The sequence below is a fragment of the Sus scrofa genome, chromosome 13 (genome assembly GCF_000003025.6).
Source record: "Sus scrofa isolate TJ Tabasco breed Duroc chromosome 13, Sscrofa11.1, whole genome shotgun sequence".
NCBI classification, from domain to species: domain Eukaryota; kingdom Metazoa; phylum Chordata; class Mammalia; order Artiodactyla; family Suidae; genus Sus; species Sus scrofa.
In genome coordinates, this window is record NC_010455.5 from 68,877,603 (window position 1) to 68,891,940 (window position 14,338).

A 14,338-nucleotide genomic window follows, 5' to 3' on the forward strand; every position below is an offset into this window, starting at 1 on the left:
GACTGGCCTTGTCTGCCCTCCTTCTTAGGGGTTCCTCCCAGCCAGCCCCATCCCTGGCTGCAGGATCCCAGCTTTGTTTCCCTAATCACAGAGTGAGTGATGAAACCAGGGCTTCTTTGCCATTCTTCGTGTGGACAGATCCCAGGGATAAAGCCGTGCCTCCCTGGGTGGCAGAACCCTCCCAAATACACGGTGATTAATCAGTGCTCGTTTCTTTCCCTCCTCATGGGCTCACTTTATAAAGCTTGACTTCCCACCCATAGCCAGTCACCCACTTGTGCAGCTAGAAGGTAGCTGATTTGCTCTTTGCTCTTTGCTCTCTTCCCCTGTAGGCCTTCACCCGAGTGCAGGACTTCCGCTATTTACAGCTCATCAGCAGCATCGAGGTGACAGATGGCGTCCTCTTCTCAGGGAAGCGCAGACATGCTGACAGTGCTGTACAGGCAGCTCTAGCAGGCGGGGCCGAGAGGACACGGGGACAGAGCCCACGGGTGTCTGGGCTTCCTGACCACAGCCTTGCGATGGGGGCAGAGTGCCACGCGGGAGAACTGGCGTGTGGGAGCAGGGAGGGCGTCTGCCACTTGGCAGCTGGGGGAGACACGGAGGCCCTTCCCTCTGAGCTTGGGTTTCTCGGTTGTGAAGTGGAATGAAACCTGCCTCCTGGGGTTGCTGGGGGGTTTAAACAGGTTCTTGGTAACTGGATTTCCTCCTCCCTGTGGCTGTTAGCTAGTTACCACCCCACAAGGCGCCCACAATGTGCCAATGTAGGAGGCATTTCTCAGACCACATGGTCCATATCCACCCTCAGCTGCAGACCCTGGGGAGGGAGGCGTGGCCCTGAACTGGGTGCTGGGGAGCTCTGATCCCTTCGCAGCCCACCTGGGGACAAAGGAGCAGAGTTGGAGGCTAGTTTTGCCCGCACCGTTTGCTAGGTGATGGCAGACAGTATTCATCATTCCCTGTGCCTTCATGCTTTCTGTCTGTCTGTGAAAAGGTGCACACATTCTTCCCCTAGCAGATTTATTGTGAGGCTATGAGAGTGTGAGACACAGTTGAATCCACATATGGAAGCAGCGAGGAGATTAGCCAGTGTCTCGTCCCTTCGATTCAGTACTGCTTTATAAACACCTGTCGTGGACCGAGCCATGTGCTGAGCCCAGTGGGCAGAGAACTGAGTGGAAGAGAGGCCTGCAGGAGCTCACAGCCTACTCGGCTTAATAATAGGTGCCATTTGCAGTGCCTGCTCTGTGAGCACACGTGATCCTGTGTACATGGTTCCAAATCCTCATAGCAACTTAATGAGGCAGCTGCTGTTCTTACCCCTGTTTGATAAATAAGGAACCTAAGGCTCAGAAAGGCTATGTCACGTCTCCAAGGCAAAAAGATCAGCTGGAATTCAAGCCAGTTCCCTTTTCCAAACTCGTGCTGTCCTTACTCCAGGCCATGCTGTTTCTGGGCACTCCACGCCCGACACCCCCTCTCCCTCCCCAGCACAGAAATAAGAGCAGCTGCACGGCATGGCAAAGGACTTGTTCAGAGTCATCTGCCCAGTATGCCCAGTACTGCTTATCGTCGGGGGCCAAGTTTGTCACCTGTTGTGGGCCGAGCCATGGATCTTCTGGATCTAGTGGTCTCAATCCAAAATCATGAAACATAATTTTCCTGTATGCAAAAGTAACCACCCTCCTTGTGGACCAGCTCTGGCCATCAATCACATGTTGTTGAGGTCATGTCACTGCTTCTCCGGGTATGCTGTGAGCTGGGCCAAGTACACTTATCAGAAATGTCCCTTGCAAAAGAGTCAAGTGCCTTTGAGTGAGGATCCTTTTTGTTTGCTCCAAGGCCTGAGTTGCTTGCTTCTATGCATCAGCATTGTTCCCAAGAACCCAGCCTCCTTCCTGGGCCCCTTTGACCATCAATGAGGTGGGAAGAGAGCCTCTCCATGTGGCCCCCACCCACTGAGTGCACTGAATGCTTTGTATTGATTGTGGCAAGATCCCAGGGCCTGGGATGGATTTGGCCTAAATCCCGTGCCTAGTGAGACCTATTTCCTTATCTCTGCAAGGTTTGAATTCATTTCCTACTATTAGGAATTAGTGTATTTGGCTGATTAGCTTAAACTATTTGTAGTTTGGGGTTGGGCCTTTTTTGTTTTTTGTTTTTTTTTTTCCTTTTTTTGGTTTTTAAAAATTACTTCTGTTATTGGGGAAGCATGCTGCCTCCAGCTGTTAGAACTTTCACCAGCTTGTCTAGGAGTTTGATTCAGTGTCTCATCTTCCTCCACTGTGATATGCTTGCTAGAAAACAAGCAAAGAGAAACCGCTGAGGATGAGGACTGGTGCTATTAAGTGTTTACACATACTTGAGCTGTAGACTAGTGACTGTTCCCTAACACAGGACGGGGGGTGCAGATTACTTCTCACCCTCAGCACTGCTTCCTGTCTGTGTGTATGCATGTGAGTGAATGCGTACATGGGTGCTGGGGACTGCCAATAGTTTCTGAAGGCAGTATTAATGTGTAACAAAGAACATTTGGAGTCAGACGAACCAAATGCCAGCTCTGTGTGATTGTCACCTGCCCTCTTCTGCATCCCAGCCTCCCCTCGGTGTGACACTGGGGGAGGACTACCTGGTGCCTAGTGGGTGCTCAGCACATGGCATCTCTCGCCTTCTCTGTAGTGAAAGGGAAATAGTGAGACTCCTTACCTTTTGTTGGTCTTTTTCTTGGGAAGAAACCCTGAACGCTCTACTTGTCCACTGTTAAGAGTCACAACTCGGCCAAACCAGGGGTCTTGGGAGCTGGGGGGAGCTCGGAGCACCTCCGAGCGGGCAGCATGCAGCATCCTCACTCTGCAGTTGTTTCCTTGGAAGAGCGTACACGGAAGCAGCCATAAGGAATTTCCATTAAACAAAGTTTGCATCTCTTTTGATCTTCACTCATCTGGAAAAAAAAAAAAAAATCTGCTTTTGTTGTTAAGCGTTCCCACCAGAAACCCAGGTGAGAGACACAACAGCCCAGGAGCCAGGCTTAGGTTCCAGTAGGAAGGCCCAGGGGCTTCACTGGAAATAGCAACACCTAACCTTTGTAAAGGCTGCTTCCTGTCACGGCTGCAGAGGCCATTTCCTGTGCTTCTAATTTTTCCAGGAGAGGAAGAAGCGGGGAGAGACCAACAATGACCTGTTTCTGGCAGATGTGTTTTCCTACCAGGGGAAGTTCCACGAGGCCGCCAAACTGTATAAGAGGAGCGGGCATGAGAGCCTCGCACTCGACATGTACACGGACCTGCGCATGTTTGAGTATGCCAAGGTAACCCAGCCACAGCCCGTCACTGCTGCGCCGTCCCGCCATCTATGCCCAGAGGTGGTACGGAGGGATGATGCCCGTGGCCTCGGAAAGGGTGTGGGCACATTGGTAGACCGAGGACCCAATGGCAGCCACTGATTAGAGCTGACCTAATATTGACCTTTAAGGCTGACACCAAAAGGGACAGGGTATGACGGTTCAGACCTTAGTGACAGAGCTGGATAGGCTGTGAGTCCTAGCCAGTGTAGTCCCTTTGTTAAAGGTTTGGGGTTCAGGGCTTCAGGGATGTCTCCCACAAATTCTCTCAGAGCCTCGTTATAGGCCACCAAGAGCCTGTGCGCTCATGGTTCTGCTGTCATCATACAGGGCACCGGGTTCCCTGCAGCCAGCTTCCTGAGCTCTTGCTCTGGCTGGCACTGGGCTTTGTGCTGTGACGGTCCCTGCCTTCCAGTGTGAGCGTGGTGTGCCCCATTGCTGCATGGGCAGTGAGGAGATGGCCTCTGTGTTAGGGGGCCCCTGTTAAAGTTAGTCTCCAACAGGTCTGGGCCTTTAAAGGTATGTGAGGGAGGAGTCCCCTGGTGGCGCAGTGGGTTAAGGATCAGCATTGTCTCTGCTGTGGCTCAGGTTGCTGCTGTGGCACGGGTTTGATCCCCAGCCCAGGAACTTCTGCATGCCACAGGTATAGCCAAGTAAAAAATAAAAAATGTACATGAAGGAGGTCTTCCTGGAGGAGCAGCTCCCGATGGCTTGTGTGAGAATGAGCCTCCCTGAGGAGCCCAGACCATCGGGACACATGTCCCAGCAGTGTAGCCCAGCACAAGGTGAGAAGCGGAGTGGGCACGTGGGGTGGCCAGGTTCTTCCTTCCAGGTGGTGCCTTTGTTGACCTGCCTCCCAGAGGCTTGAGAATGTGAAGTGAGTCATCAACCTCAACCAGTTAGAGGCTGTTAATGGTAATGAACTAGCTCACAAGCTCAGGATGGGAAATCCTCCCCGCTTTTTTCTACTTTTCTCTTCCTAAAGATGGCTGTGCTCTTTTATCTTCTACCATCTCTGAGGTCCTGGGTCGCTAAGATGTGGCCCAGGCTGGTCACCTGTGCCTGGCTAAGCCCCTGCCCCCCCCATCTGTTCCTTGACTCCATCCCTCAGATCCAGGGACTTTGGGTGTCCCCCTTTTGCCCTCTTCAGTTTTTGTTACCTGCCCACCAATGTAGCAATGTGTTCACATGGAGAATACCTTAAAAACAGCATTAAAACCAAGGACGAAAGCTTGAACTAAAGGATTGAATCCCTGGGGGTAGGATTTAGGCATTTGGAATAGCTGGTTGTGGTTGTTCTTCAGGACTAACAGCTCCTGGAACCTCTGAGAAGTCCCAGTGGGCAGCTGTGGCACAGGAGATAGCACTCTGCGGTACTGTCCAGAGAGTGGGCGCGAGTCCTGGCCACCCTGTGGGTGACCTGGGGAAAAAGGCTCTTCACTTTGCTGAGCCTCCATTTCCTTCTCAGAGGGTAACCTAGCCCAGCTCAGCTTAGTTCTGAGAATTGCACAAAGTACTGAAGGAAGAAGCCCTTTACAAAGGCTGCGCAGTAGAATGGACAGGAGAATGAGTGGGGCCAGGCATGGCGGTCCTTCAGACCTCCCTGGGCGGCCCGCCTGGCACCTCCGGTGGGCTTCGTGCACCTGCAGCCCCACCCAGGAAGGCACCCCATTTACACAGTCTATCTGGTCTGCCTCTCCATGGAGGTAAACACGCTGGGGGTGTTTTTGGTTTCAGTGTTTGATCACAATTCCAAGTAGGTTGGTTCTGTTTCAATCCCCTCATAGTCTGAGTTTGAGAAAATGTGTACATACACATTATGGTGGGGCTGGGGGTGGGGAGATACAGTGCTTATTAACATGGCATGTTTTTGTTTACTTGAAAATTGCTTCCCAAGATTCAATCTGGTTTTCGGAAAATTTTTAAATTACATTCCCACGTACAAATAAATTGTACGCTTTCCGGATAAGTGACATGTTTATATGGTGATAAAGGGAATTATAATGCTCTTAACTCTTATGTAGTATGTCCTTATCAAAATCACCAAGCATGAGAACATTGTTTAGTCTCATTCATCACTCGGCACGGCCTCTTTCTGTCCACTCCAGGACAGAGTCTTTGCCCTGGCCCCAGATAACGTATAAATTAGCTTCATGGAACCAAAGAACCTTTGGAAACCCAGTTTGTTGAGCCTTGAAGGACCATTTAGACTCTGCTTCAATTAGGCTAGAGCTCTGGGGCTGGAGGAAGCTTAAGCCTGTGGGCTCTGTGCCTGGCTGATCTCCTTACCAAGGACCCTTGACCTTTCTCACCACAGGCACCCCGGGTCCACTGAGCACTCACTGTGATGTCTGTCTTCTCCAGCTGCCCTGCCGCTAAGGAGCACAGGTGGTTCTGTGCTCCTCACTTAACCAACCAGGTTAGCAGGGCCTCTGGTTTCTTGTTGGAATAAAGAGTACACTCTGCAGCTCCCAAGAGTAAAGGCTATGTCTGTAATGGCCTAAACCAGCCATCTCTAGATGGTCAGCAGCTGCCTTCCAAGCCCTTGCTCTCCCGTGTGTGTGCTCTGCAGAGCCCACAGGCCAGCAAGGTGGGCCTGCCTTTTATTGGACTCTCATCATCAGGGTCTTGATGCACCTTCCACCCCTGGAAAGAATTGGTTGTCTTAGGCCAATCTAATATGTTACTTTAGGAGCTGCACAATTACCCTGAAAGCAAATGGAAAAAGAGAGAGATAATTGTTCAAGTGGGTTTTTAGCATACATTGACTGCTTTTCTGACAAGCAAGTGCTCATCACGGGGAAAGGAGTGCTTTTTTGTGCTTTCTGAGCTCGACATGGTGCAGCCTCTACAGGATACATTATTCTGAGACAAACCACTTCTTAGGAGGAATGCAGAGCTGGTCTCTAAGCACCTCCAGTTTCCCTTTTGAAAAGCCCCACCTTAAAAATTGTCAGCACCAAAGCTGCCTCAACTATGGTGACCCCCCACACAAAGATTGTGGGTAACTGTATCCTGCCTGAAAAGAGGTGATTTTTGGAAGTGATTTCTGATGCATTCTAGGGCTACTTCAGAGAAGCAGCCAGGGCCCTTCAGATGCCCTCTTGTGCCTATGGCCTGACCCCTGAGCCTCCAGATCCACAGGCTTCTTTTCCTCCACACCCCCTCTCCACATCCCTTCCCCTGCCTGAGCTCCTGCATGCCTCCTGCAGACCTGACCTCAGGACAGGGTCTGATACTATCTGGTTGAGAAGTAATTAATCAAAACCACCTGTGCTCCTTATTGGCCCTGGGCAAAGCCAAGGGGACATGGCCCTAAGTTCAAGCAGCAGAATGTGAACAGAGTCAGAAAGCAGAACCAGTAATACTTGCAGTGTGGTGGCGGCTGAGGACTCTTCTAGACTGTAAACCATTTTATCTGTATAAGATTGGGGGACCTCATACTCAGCCTCACTCAGAAGCATGTGGTGTCATCCTTGCTTTCTGAATAAAGATTTTAGGTCTGAGTATTCAAGATTGGGTAAAGTCAATATATGGGAATAGTCATATATACATCAGACTCTGTATGAGGCAGAAACAAGTACCCTGATCATAAACCTTCCATACTGTGGACTTTCTGTACAGTACTCCAAAAAGTCTGGAAAGTGTTGTTTAGCTGAGGCACAAATGTCCATTAGTGGGAAGGGCAGGAAACATTGAGGGCCATAGTCCTTGACACTGTCTGAGTGCCCCCAGGAGCACCTGTGAGGCGGCCTGGGCGCCTCCTCCCTTGGCACCTGGACCTCCCTCCTGTCTGCCCCACGGGACCAGCTCATGCCTATATCCTGACTGCCTGCTGCAGCCAAACGGTCCCTTCCTTGCTCCAGCATTCAGCAGCCTGACGTCATGCTGGAGCAGGAAGTTCTAATCTGGAGTGTTTTTGTTTGTTGTGCTTCCTCAGGATTTCCTTGGATCTGGAGACCCCAAAGAAACAAGGATGCTGATCACCAAACAGGCCGACTGGGCCAGAAATATCAATGAGCCCAAAGCTGCTGTGGAGATGTACATCTCAGCAGGCGAGCACAGCAAGGCCATAGAGATCAGCGGTGACCATGGCTGGGTGGATACGTAGGTTTTCAGTCCCTTCCCCGAGAACATTTGGCAGCATGTCATGTCACATCAGCTCTTGGTTTTGCCTGACAAGGGAAAAAGTAGTGTTTCTCTAAATATCTAATCCAAAGTTGATAGTGATCAGCTTTGGGGAGACACAGAGATTGAATGAGGCAGTCGCTGCCTTTGAGAAGCTCAGCGAGGCTCTGGGGGAAAGGGTGGCAGGGAGGGGTGGGCGAGCACCCCAGGCCTGGGGCTGCCATTCCCTGAATCCTCCTCATGAGCACCTTGGTTCCCCTCTCACACCCTCAGCCTTGGTGTTTTCATGCCCACCTTGCAATGAGGAAACCGCGGCTCAAGGACTGAGTGATCACACAAGGCTAGACAGCAGGGAGTTGGTGGAGCAGAGCTCCAGACTGATCTCAGTGCCTATGACCTGTATAATGGTAGGACTTGCAAAGAGCAAGAAAAGTCCTAAGCATGCCAGGGAGGGGCATAGCCATTCTCAAGGGAGGAACCTCGGGCGTCTTCTCCTGGGAAGTGGTTTTTGCGTGAAGCGCCTTGGACGGATTTCAGGAGGTAGAGATGGTGGGAAGGGAAGGATGTGCAGAAGAAATAGCACAAGTTGGCCAAATTTGGGTAAGGGGTCCAGAAGAGGGCAGGTAGAGGATGCTGACTGTGGGCAGGGGCATCCGGGCTGGCCTCACAGGGCACCAGGGGCTCTTGGGTGCCAAGTGGAGGCACTTAGATTTGTCATTTGGGGGTGGGGACCCCTGGTTGGGGCCGTGCTGTCGGAAGCCCATTCCGGTAGCAGGTAGAAGGGAGGGAAAACTCGAGGAGGGAGACCAGTGCAGAGGACCAGGGGTTAGTGGGACAGCTGAGGGAACAGGAGGGACGTGGGGGAGCTGGACTGATGGGACCTGATGTGGGGGGTGGGGGCTCTCAGGGCAGCACTGGCAGCTGATTCTGAGCTCTGGGCCTGTTGGCTGGTGATGCCACTCGCTGAGACAGAAAACAGCACTGGGGCGGGGCTATGGGACAGAGGTGGATTCCAACTTAGGACTCTCAGAGCATCAGACCTTCTAGAGGGAGGGCTTTCCCCTCCCACTGTCAGGGAGAGTGGGCTTCGTGTTCACCTGTGTATGCATGTGCGTGTGTGTGCACAGTGCCAGCTGCCACGGCTGCAAAGAAGAGGTAAGGGAGCGGCCCTTGAGCTTGGCTCAGTCTGAGTCCTGAAGGTTGCTGGTTGTTGTGGAAACCACACTGTTGTCCCCAGGTGGTTACAGCTCAGGATTCAGGAGGGAGGGGGCTAGTTGAGGACTACATCGCCCTGAACCCCACCTTGTGCTTGGTGTGACCCCTCACAAAGGGACCTACTACCCCATCTGTCTCTTGTCCAAAAATAACGTTTCTTGAAGATAAAGGTGCAGATTTTGCCCTTGCAAATTATTGCTTTTGTGGAAGGGGTGCTATGGGAGAAAACCAGGCAGATTTAGGGCCCCTGTTCAACCCTCTAGTTTTTCACATCACTTCCATTTGTAGCTGATATGTATCTGGTTACCCTGGGGACACTTAACTAGTTCAGAAAAGAGACTTTAAGCATGTTCTATCCTTTTTCCAGGTCTGGATGGAAAAGGTGCCTTTCCTCCAGAGACATGTGGTTTAATGGGTGGGGCTGGGGGGGTTCTAAGGGTTCCTGTGCCACCTTTCCCTAAAAATGTGTCCTTTCTCTGCCGAAAAGTGTTATTTTTAGCCGCCATTATTATTCTAAGTACAGATTGACAGGCCTCCCTGAGCCTGCCTGTCTCTGAGACGGGGATCTGTTACAGCTGCTTCCCCTTCTTTTCTCACAAAGAGCAAGCTGGGTAGAACCCCCTTCCCCTGGGAGAGCTGGTTTTGCTCCAGCCTGGTCTGACCAGAGGAAATAAGCACTTTCCATCCAGCCCCCATGTCCCCATGAGCTGTGGAGGAGCTGGTGCCCACTGGGGAGAAGAGGTGAACCCGTGGTCCCTATGGCCCCTCACCCATGGTCAGCACCTTTCCTCCAGAGCTCAGAGCAGAACCCGCACATGCCTCTTCCTGTGGAGGTGCTGTCACTGAAGGCTTTATACACCTCTGCCTGTGCTTTCCTATAAGAATTCCTGAAATGGTGGTGGAAAGGGCTGTGTGCTACTTGCTGGCCACACAGTCTTGGGTGGGCCACTACCCTCTCACTCTAGCCTTGGTTTTCTCTTCTGTAAACTGGGAATGCTAGCTCCACTCCTAAAAGTGGTGAAGGGTCAGTGAGATCACACAGGTGAAGACTCATGGTGCTCAGCTTAAGGCCTTTAGCTGATCGGCAGATGTTTATTTCTAGCCCCAGATCTTGCTGGATAGGTTCGTGATTCCTGTGAAAGGCATGAGAGCAGGAGATGGTATCCTTCACAGGCAGCATTTCTGGATTATGTGTTCACTCAAAACCTCCTATCGAGCATCAAGAGCCATGGCACTGTGCCATGCCCTGGGGCCACCAGCAGAAATCGACACCTAGCCTGCTCTTAGGAAGACCCAGATGTCCCCTGCACCCCTTCTAGGAGCTCATCTCCTCCCACGTTCTCGCCACTGCAGGCTCATCGACATTGCCCGGAAGCTGGACAAGGCGGAGCGGGAGCCCCTGCTGATGTGCGCTCACTACTTCAAGAAGCTGGACAACCCTGGCTATGCTGCTGAGACCTACCTAAAGATAGGGGACCTGAAGTCCTTGGTTCAGCTGCATGTGGAGACCCAGCGCTGGGATGAGGTGAGCATAGGGTCACTGCCTGAACCCCGGGCGACAGGGGACCTGGGAAGTATGGGGGAGAGCGGCTGTGCTCATTGTGGATGTGAACATTGGCCTGGCAGTTAGGAGACTCACCCTTGAATTCTCTGAGCCAAATGTCCTGGAGGGCCTTTCCATATCGTTTGCTGACTCATTCATTCATTCAGAAAATCCTGCTGGCCTGGTGGCTCTGTGCCCACCGTGTGATAAACACTGGGGATGGGAGGATTAACACGGCAGCCCCCACTGCCTTCTGCTGATCTGAGCTGCTTCTGACCAGCACCATGGGCTTGACGCATCACTGACAAGGAGGCACACCTGTGTGACATTTAAAGCCTGCTGGGTGGCATTGTGGCAGAAAATGCCACCTGTACTTTCCAGGTGCAGGCTGCCAAAGCCATTTCAGGGGCCAGCTCCTCCTCCTCCCCCTTGCCACTGCCTCTCAACTCCTCTGTCTTGAGGGCTGGTCGGAAGACAGGCCAGTGGGAGAGACAGCTGCAACGAGGCTGGCACAGCAGCTGATGTGCTGCTCCTCTGTGGCTTGACTCCCACCCTCCAGCTCACTGGCTACCTGTGCCCCAGATAGAAATCCATTCACGAGGGGTTAGCTGTGCCCACAGTCCTCACCCACCCCTCCCCACCACTGTGGTCTGGTTATAGAGCCCTTGCAAGGCCTTTTCTAGGATGAGCTGTCTGACTTTTGTCTCCTCTCTGAGTGGCTCCATTTGGTGAGGTGACAAGGTCACTGATGAGAAAAGCTGGGGCTGGAGACAGAAGCAGTAATGGCTTCTCAAATACACTTACCAGGAGACTTCTCCAGCAGCATAAATTAGAGCATCTGAGAACAACTCAATCCTGGCTGTGCATCGGGCAAACTTCTCCCCACTGCCATGTACCATCCCCCGTGACTCATTTCCGGTTCTCCTGGCCTGACAGGTGGTTCTGGGGCTTAGATAAAGCAGTCACCAGGTTCCACACAGCACCACGCCCACAGTCGTCTTTGACAGCTAATAAGCTGTGATGATGATAATGTCAATTCTGTTTCCTTAGGTGTCGCCTGCAATTAAAAGAAATCTGTTTGCAGCGCTACAGGAGCCCACGCATACCCTCAAAATAAAGTGTTTCCGATTCTCTGCCGCTTCTGTGGTCCAGAAACAGACTGTGTTGTTATTGAATCCAGTCGCTTGCATATTGCTGTTAATTGCCTTTTGTTTTCAAAGAGCTGATTTGTTTTTGCGTTTCTGGGGGTTTGGGGGGGAGGCATGCTCCCCCTCTGAATTATCAGGCTGGCAAAATATGACATCCCTGATGGATTCAGCCGAGTGCCGTGTTTTCCTGGGGTCTGTGGGGGCTGCTTTATTTAGAATGTCTTTGCTCCTCCTTTAGGCCTTTGCTTTGGGGGAGAAGTATCCTGAATTTAAGGATGACATCTATGTGCCCTATGCTCAGTGGCTGGCAGAGAACGACCGTTTTGAGGAAGCCCAGAAAGGTAGGCCCCAGAGGCTGGCACCTTGCAGAAGGGGTAGGAGAAGGCACTGCCAAGACATGCAGATCAGGAAGGCTGCCAGGCCCTTCCATCGTGGGCCCAAGATAGATGACTTCATCCTGCGGGTATGATGTGCCTGGTGATGAGGACTGTGGAACCATGGGAAGAATGCAGGCTATGGAGTGGGACACACCGGTCCACCTGCGTGAGCCTAGGCTTTGGGCAGGGCCTTCTCCGCTCTGAGCAGTGCCCTTCCCGTCTAGTCCTCACAGCAGTCCTGTGATGGTGGTACGATTTTGTGGTTGAGAACTCTGAGGTAGAAGAGGTAAAGGGATTTGTGTGAAGTCCCACAACAAGGAGGTAGGTAGCAGAGAGGAAATTGGAGGCAGGTGGGTGAGGACAGAGTGAGAGAACTCTCACACAGTGACTGGCCTGGGTGGTTCTTCTCACCCAGAAGAGAACTTGGGTTCTGTTTCTGGCTCAGGTAAACGGGGTATCCTCTGCTCCTTAGCTTGTCCACTGGCAAAATGGGCTGCGCACCAGCAGCAGAAGGAAGTATAGAGCTTCCCCTGGTGATGGTAAGTTCAGAGTGTGATGGCTTTCTCCGTGTGGAACACTGGCTGGGCGCTTAGGCAGGTACCTTGCATCTCGCCTGCAGCCCTGCAAAGATGTGGAGGCTAACCGTGCCCTGTGTAGTCCCAAAGCCAGAGAGGGGCAGAGCCAGAATTGGACCAGGATCTGTCTGCCTGGGGAGCCTGATTCTTCCAACTAGGTTTTGCTGCCTCTCTCAGAAGTGTCCTCATTGAAGCTGGGTGTGTCCTGTTCCTTAGCGTCCCTTTTGCACTTTTCTATGGGCATAGTTGCTACCTCCAGACACATTTCAGAGTGTCTCCCTGTTGGAGCTCCTCAGCCAAGAGCCCCATTGAAAGACAGTGTGTTCTCACCGCTTCAGCATTCCCAGAGCTCCCAGTTGCTGAAGTGTGTGCATGTGTGGGCAAAACACATCAACCTATCCATCTGCCTTATCTGCCCTTCCAAGAATCCATCGCCATAGTAACTTGGTACTCAGACAAGAGATTGGAGATGAGGATGGAACAAGGCCAGACCTTTTCCTTCCTTAGAATGGAGGATTTGGGTCATCCCAGTGCCCATGTGTGGGCGAGTGTCACAGCCAGAAGCACTTTCTCGGCCGCCTCCAACATCCCAAGGGTCTGGCCACAGAAAAGAGACTTAGGAAATCTCTGTTAAGTGGATATAAGAACGATTGAGGGTTTTATTTTTTTGTTTTTGGGGGTTTTTTTGCTTGTTTTCACAAATGTTTGGCTGCTAGAATTGGGCTGGGTTTTCCAAGGTTGTCATCAAAAAGCACCCAGTTGAAGACCAACCAAGGACTTGAAGTCGGGCTCAGGGCTGTAACCTTGGGTGCCACTCTTCCTCCACCCTGTGAGCTCCTTTAAAAGTCTCTGTAGTTCTCTTGTAAGGATCCAGTGAGGGAGAGAATCAGGAATAGTAGCACTCTGTAAACCACCAAGCCCATTAGTGTTACCTGGAGATTCACAAGGCTTTGTCCTGGAACGGGGTGGGTGGGGGCAAAACCTCGGTGGCAGTGAGCAGCCATTCTGTCCTCAGACCTTGCTCTGGTGTTTGGCCCCTCAGCATTCCCTCTCCCATGCCTTTCCCCAGCCCCAAAGGCATGTATCTCCCTGTACTTTTTCAGGATGTAGCCTCATTTATTTATAGCTCTTGGCCCAAGAGGCACATCTCAGCCATGAGATGCCCTCATTCCACAGCAGCCCCTGGCGAGCCCCTCGGCTTCCATCCGATTCCCCTTGTGGGGTGTGTTTGTGTGCCCCTCCAGCGTTCCACAAGGCCGGGCGGCAGGGGGAAGCAGTCCGGGTGCTGGAGCAGCTCACGCACAATGCTGTGGTAGAGAGCAGATTTAATGACGCTGCCTATTATTACTGGATGCTGTCCATGCAGTGCCTCGATATAGCTCAAGGTAAGTAAACATCAGCCAGTGCTTGTTTTCCCCGGCCCTGCTCTGGCACCAAGATAAACATCGGAAGAGCTGGGACGTTTTAATTAAAGCCCTGGGCTTGTTTATTGGGTGTATTGTCCATAACCCTGTCTTGCCGCAGCATAATCTGTTGTGTCATCTTTTTCCAGTTTGCCCATAAGCTTAAGGCTGGTATGAGGACCGTCCTGGGGTTACGGTTGGGAGGTCTTGCCCTATGTTGTTAATTCAGAACATATCTCTCCCCTGCTACCTGGGAGCCCATAACTGGACCTGGCTGAGCACTGGTTTAAAACAAATTTAATTAAATGAAAAGATGAAAAAGAGATCACTTTACAATAACATGATCCAGATCCTCACTGTCCCAGGCAGGAAGATAGCTTCGATGTTGCTTTCTTTGACAAGACTTTCAGGATGTACTGAGGGAGTTCTGGGCGCGGTGGAACCAAAGCCAGCAAGCAGGAGGGGGGAGAACGCTGGATTGGAGGCAGCTGGGTGACTCGTAACACACCTCATCTCTCCCCTCTACACCCCAACCTGTAACGTGGGGGTGATCCCGCCCTGCTCCACTCATTAGGCTGCTATGAGCCTTCCAGAAGCATGGTCATAGTT

At 51.9% G+C, this 14,338-nt stretch overlaps 1 protein-coding gene across 1 annotated transcript in view; it reads left to right on the plus strand.

Annotated features, from left to right (window-relative positions):
* The window catches only part of IFT122 (intraflagellar transport 122), a 73,353-nt gene that overhangs the window by 48,893 nt on the left and 10,122 nt on the right, over positions 1 to 14,338 (plus strand). The window contains 6 exon segments of the mRNA XM_021069363.1: positions 333 to 386; positions 3,146 to 3,307; positions 7,281 to 7,447; positions 10,037 to 10,208; positions 11,613 to 11,715; positions 13,571 to 13,711. Of these exon segments, the coding sequence (XP_020925022.1) occupies positions 333 to 386; positions 3,146 to 3,307; positions 7,281 to 7,447; positions 10,037 to 10,208; positions 11,613 to 11,715; positions 13,571 to 13,711 (799 nt within the window).